Below are 5,885 nucleotides of genomic sequence, written 5' to 3' on the forward strand. Positions count from 1 at the left end.
TGAACACACACAGTGTGACGAGGTGTAACACACACACACATTGTAACGAGGTGTGATCACACAGTGTGTGACGAGGTGTGAACACACACACAGTGTGACGAGGTGTGAACACACACAGTGTGTGACGAGGTGTGAACACACACAGTGTGACGAGGTGTAACACACACACATTGTAACGAGGTGTGATCACACAGTGTGTGACGAGGTGTGAACACACACAGTGTGACGAGGTGTAACACACACACATTGTAACGAGGTGTGATCACACAGTGTGTGACGAGGTGTGAACACACACAGCGTGACGAGGTGTGAACACACACAGTGTGACGAGGTGTAACACACACACATTGTAACGAGGTGTGATCACACAGTGTGTGACGAGGTGTGAACACACACACAGTGTGACGAAGTGTAACACACACAGCGTGACGAGGTGTGAACGAGGTGTGAACACGGAGTGATTGAGAACCCAGCAATAATGATCATTTCATTCACGCACGACTTGACCGTGGTAAAATCCTCTATACAAAAATAATAATTAAGGGGACGTACATAAATGACGTCACGCGACTTTGGGTCATTCGGTAAAGTCACGGATAAAGGTTTCAAAGGAAATAAAATTAACTATGACGTTTCGATCCCAACACCAAGAAAATGAATTCCTGCAGTCGTGAAAGTTTTAAGTCTTAAAATTGTATTTCTTACACTTGGCCAAAATAATGGGGTGGAGGGTATCGCGTGATTTCAAGAGGAGATTGTATATACACACCACCACACCTGGCTAAAGCAATTAACCACTCAATTAATTAAGGTGCTAAGTGGAGGCACGTGGCTGGGCTAAACCATTTAAATACTCCCGCGCCACCCGCTAAAGCAATTAACCACTCAGTTAATTAAGGTACTAAGTGGAGGCACGTGGCTGGGCTAAACAATTTAAATACTGACACGTGACACCCGCTAGGCACTTTGAACACAGCACGTGGCTGGGCTAAGACATTTAAATACTGACACGTTACACCCCCACACGCACAGCAGCGGTGGTGGTGGTGACGGTGGTGGTGGAATCTGCTCCTCCGCTTCTCAGTTGACGAAATTTTTTTTTATCTGCCGTTGTAGCGATGGAGAATGTAAAATCTCCGCTGGAAGTGAGTAGATAACCCCCCTCTCTCTCGTTCAGCGCTCCCCCATCTCTCCCCATCTCTCTCTCCCCCTACCCCGACCCTCTCCCCCATCCACCTCCCGTACCGCGCGTCCTTCATTTCCGCAGTTTTGACTTCAGCAGCCAAAGTGCGTCTCTGTGTTGTCTCTCTCTCTGTGTCTCTGTGTTGTTGCTGTGTCTCTCTCTATCTGTGTCGTTGCTGTGTCTCTCTCTGTGTCTCTGTGCTGTGTCTCTCTCTGTGTCTCTGTGTTGTTGCTGTGTCTTTATCTGTGTCTCTGTGTTGTTGCTGTGTCTCTCTCTCTATGTGTCTCTGTGTTGTTGCTGTGTCTCTCTATCTGTGTTGTTGCTGTGTCTCTCTGTGTCTCTGTGTTGTTGCTGTGTCTCTCTATCTGTGTTGTTGCTGTGTCTCTCTCTCTGTGTCTCTGTGTTGTTGCTGTGTCTCTCTATCTGTGTTGTTGCTGTGTCTCTCTCTCTGTGTCTCTGTGTTGTTGCTGTGTCTCTCTCTCTCTCTATCTGTGTTGTTGCTGTGTCTCTCTCTCTGTGTCTCTGTGTTGTTGCTGTGTGTCTCTATCTGTGTTGTTGCTGTGTCTCTCTCTATCTGTGTTGCTGTGTCTCTCTCTGTGTCTCTGTGTTGTTGCTGTGTCTCTCTCTGTGTCTCTGTGTTGTTGCTGTGTCTCTCTCTATCTGTGTCTCTCTCTGTGTTGTTGCTGTGTGTCTCTCTCTATTTGTGTCTCTCTCTGTGTCTCTGTGTTGTTGCTGTGTGTCTCTCTCTATCTGTGTTGTTGCTGTGTGTCTCTCTCTATCTGTGTCTCTCTCTGTGTCTCTGTGTTGTTGCTGTGTCTCTTTCTCTATCTGTGTTGTTGCTGTGTCTCTCTCTTTGTGTCTCTGTGTTGTTGCTGTGTGTCTCTCTCTATCTGTGTCTCTCTCTGTGTCTCTGTGTTGTTGCTGTGTGTCTCTCTCTATCTGTGTCTCTGTGTTATTGCTGTGTCTCTCTATCTGTGTCTCTGTGGTGTGCCTCTCTCTGTGTCTCTGTGTTGTTGCTGTGTCTCTCTATCTGTGTCTCTCTCTCTGTGTCTCTGTGTTGTTGCTGTGTGTTTCTGTGTCTCTCTCTGTGTTGTTGCTGTGTGTCTCTCTCTATCTGTGTCTCTCTCTGTGTCTCTGTGTTGTTGCTGTGTGTCTCTCTCTATCTGTGTCTCTGTGTTATTGCTGTGTCTCTCTCTATCTGTGTCTCTGTGGTGTGCCTCTCTCTGTGTCTCTGTGTTGTTGCTGTCTCTCTCTCTGTGTCTCTGTGTTGTTGCTGTGTTTCTCTCTCTCTGTGTTTCTCTCTGTGTTGTTGCTGTGTCTCTCTCTTTGTGTCTGTCTCTGTGTTCTCTCTCTGTGTCTCTGTGTTGTCTCTCTCTCTGTGTCTGTGTGTCTATGTTGTGTGTCTCTGTGTGTCTCTGTGTTAGCAGTGGTGTTGGCAATTCCAACAAGACCTACATCTCTGCTTTATTGACCTGGTCAAGGCCTATTATACCATCAGTAGGCCTGGGCTCTGGGTTGTTCTTCGTGCTTTTGGAGTACCTGACCCTCTGCTCACGATCATTAAGGACCTTCATGATAGTGAGCGGACCCGGGTAAAACTACGTGGCCGGGAGTCAGAGCCATTCCCTGTACACCTTGGGGTGCGACAGGGATGTCCTCTGGCTCCCACATGATTTAACATCTATTTTGACCACGTAGTTCGTGAAACCTTCAGTAGCTGTACCAGAGGAATTTCCATCTGGTACAGATACAATGGGAGGCTGGTCGATGCCCGGGTGCAGTCAAGGGATGGCTCCCTATTGGTCAACCACGTTATGTATGCCGACGACCTGGTAATTGGGGTTCACTCAGAGGAGGCGTTGGAGGTGCTGCTTCTGAAACTGGAGTGTGCCACTGAGAGGTGGGGCCTTACCATCAGCCCCACCAAAATGAAGCACCTGCCTGGGTATTTTGTACCATCGGGCACTCCACCCCCAAAACTCCCAATCGGTGATGGGACAGTTGTGGAGAGAGTGGAGAGTTTCCCATACCTGGGCAGTGTGCTCATGGCCGGCTCCGGTTTAACAGCAGAGGTCTCACTCCGAATCAGTCGAGCGGCATTATCTTGTCATCGGTTGCGTAACGCTGTGTGGAAGCTACATGGTCTGTCGCTCCGCATCTCTACGCTTGCGAAACATGGACCCCCCTAATGGAATATCTTCGCCGGTTAAAAACATTTAGGCTGGACTGCCTACGATCAATCCTGCGTTTAACCAGGCTGGATTGTGTGAGCAGCTCACAAATCCTCGAAAGATCTGGACAAAGTCCCATCGGTGAGCTCCTCCAGGCAGGCAAGGCTGCGTTGGCTGGGTCATGTAGCCTGCATGCCCAGCCACCGCATGCCTAAACAGCTTTTGTTCGGCCGGATTGAGGGGGCTAAACGGGCGCGGCACGGGCTAGAGAAGAGATGGAGTGATGTGGTACAGAAAGACGTGGACCTGAGTGGACTTGCCGATGACCGGTACCAGCGGTGTCAAGATCGGCCTCTGTGGAGGAGGCTCGTGAAGGACGCTGCAGGCCAGTTGGAGGCAGTCGCCCTCCAACAACAACGGAGGGCGGAGGAGCGACGCTCACAACAACGAGCGGAGCGCCGGGTGGCTAAAGCACAGCAGGTTGGCACAGTAGGGGGCACAGGTGGTGCATCAGCCAGTCATCTCAGTCAGTCAACCCGTGGCACCTGCTGGGTCTACCCCGTGACCCCCTGCCAGCGGGCGTTCGACACTTCACGTGGCCTCAGGGTGCACATGGCCTGGCACAAGCGTCGTGGTGACGTCACCGCCACTTAGTGGCGAACGGCGGTTGTTGTCTCTGTGTTATCTCTCTGTGTCTGTGGCGAGGGGTGATGCAGCGGGCCGTGAGCGGTGTGCTCCCTCTCCACGCCCCCGCGCTACGTCCTGATGACACCCAAACGGGCAGACTCATTCTTCGTTACATTTTCGGAAAAGGCAAACAGCGATGGTGCTGCTGCTGCTGATGATGATGCTGCTTGTTACTGCATGATGATGGGTGATGATGGATGCTGCTGATGATGATGCTGCTTGTTACTGCATGATGATGGGTGATGATGGTGCTGCTGCTGCTGATGATGATGCTGCTTGTTACTGCATGATGATGGGTGATGATGGTGCTGCTGCTGATGATGATGATGCTTGTTACTGCATGATGATGGGTGATGATGGTGCTGCTGCTGATGATGATGATGATGCTTGTTACTGCATGATGATGGGTGATGATGGATGCTGCTGCTGATGATGCTGCTTGTTACTGCATGATGATGGGTGATGATGATGCTGCGTGATGATGATGATGAATAGGGGAGTGTATTGCCTAGAGCTCCTGTGTTATCTCCCGCAGCTGCAGCAGCAGCTGGAGCTGCAGCAGCAGCAGCTGGAATTCCAGCAGCAGCAGCTGGAGCTGCAGCAGCAGCAGCAGCTGAGGCGTCAGCAGGAGGAGCTGCTTTTCCAGCAGCTGGACGCGAGCCTGGAGCTGCACCTGGTGATGAGGCTTCAGCACCACGAGTGGCTGGAGCAGGCGGAGCTCCGGCAACAGCAGCAGGAGCTGCAGCAGCATCTGGAGCTGCGGCACCAGCAGGCGCTGGAGCAACAGCAGCAGGAGCTGGAGCTGCAGCAGCAGCTGCAGCAACAGCAGCCGCTGGAACTTCGGCAGCAGCAGCAGCCGCTGGAGCTGCGGCACCAGCAGCAGCTGGCGCAGCAGCAGCAGCTGGAGCTGGAGCTGCAGCAGCAGCTGGAGCTGCTGCAGCAGCAGCATCAGCTGGAGCAGCAGCAGCAGCAGCAGCGGTTTGAGTTTGAGGAGCAGCAGCTGGACCCGCACCTGGAGCTGCACCTGGTGCTGAGGCACCGGCAGCATCAGCGGCCGCAGCAGCTGGCGCTCCAGGAGCAGCAGCGGCTGGAGCAGCTGGATCTTCGGGAGCAGCAGCGGCAGCAGCGGCTGGAGCATCCGGAGTGGCAGCAAGCTCCAGCGGATGGAGCATGACCTGGAGCATGTGGAGCGGCAAGCTGCCGCTGCCGCTGCTCCTCGGTGAAGATCCAAACGACGTCAATCAGCCGACGCTGACACCGAGAGTGGTGGTGCTGGGGGAGCGGTGGTGGTGGTGGTGGTGTCAAGAAGCTGCTGTTTGCTTCTCTTGGACAGCTGCTCAGCGTGCAGCAGCACGATCACAGCCAGATGCTGAGTGAGCTCTTGAGTCGAAAGTGATTGGGGGGGGGGGGCAATAAGCCAATTGCTTGACCGCATTCATTTTTTTATTTTTCCATCCCCATAGGAGATACTCTGCGGCGACACAAGCGCCGGTGCTTTTGCCGAGATTGTTGACAAAGCACGCTGGCCTTGAACCAGTTGATGCGTGCTGCTGTATGCCTCTTCGTGCTTACCTGCAGCGTGGAAAATAAAGACGATTTCCTGTCTTCTGTCCGGGCCACTTTATCACAGTTCGTTACACAACACTCGCCTGCTAGGCCCGTCGCTCGTTCGCTCCCTCACTCGCCTCGTCCTTATCCTATTACTACACTCCTTCACGATCCTATTACTACCCTCCACGATCCTATTACTAAACTCCTTCCCGATCCTATTACTACACTCCTTCACGATCTTATTCACTACTCTCCTTCCCGATCCTATTACTACACTCCTTCCTGATCCTATT

The 5,885-nt window shown here is 52.3% G+C and overlaps 1 protein-coding gene across 1 annotated transcript; it reads left to right on the top strand.

Annotated features, from left to right (window-relative positions):
- The first annotated feature begins 980 nt into the window (after window positions 1–980).
- LOC142912582 (uncharacterized) lies at window positions 981–5,645 on the top strand. The gene is made up of 2 exons (XM_076060718.1): window positions 981–1,145; window positions 4,577–5,645. The coding sequence occupies exons 1-2, from the start codon at window positions 1,119–1,121 to the stop codon at window positions 5,213–5,215; spliced, it is 666 nt and encodes a 221-aa protein (XP_075916833.1). The 5' UTR covers window positions 981–1,118; the 3' UTR covers window positions 5,216–5,645.
- The last annotated feature ends 240 nt before the right edge of the window (window positions 5,646–5,885 follow it).

The sequence above is a fragment of the Petromyzon marinus genome, unplaced genomic scaffold (assembly GCF_048934315.1).
Source record: "Petromyzon marinus isolate PM22_M1 ecotype Great Lakes invasive population unplaced genomic scaffold, UKy_Petmar_22M1.pri1.0 PM_G_Scaffold_21, whole genome shotgun sequence".
Taxonomy (NCBI): Eukaryota; Metazoa; Chordata; class Hyperoartia; order Petromyzontiformes; family Petromyzontidae; genus Petromyzon; species Petromyzon marinus.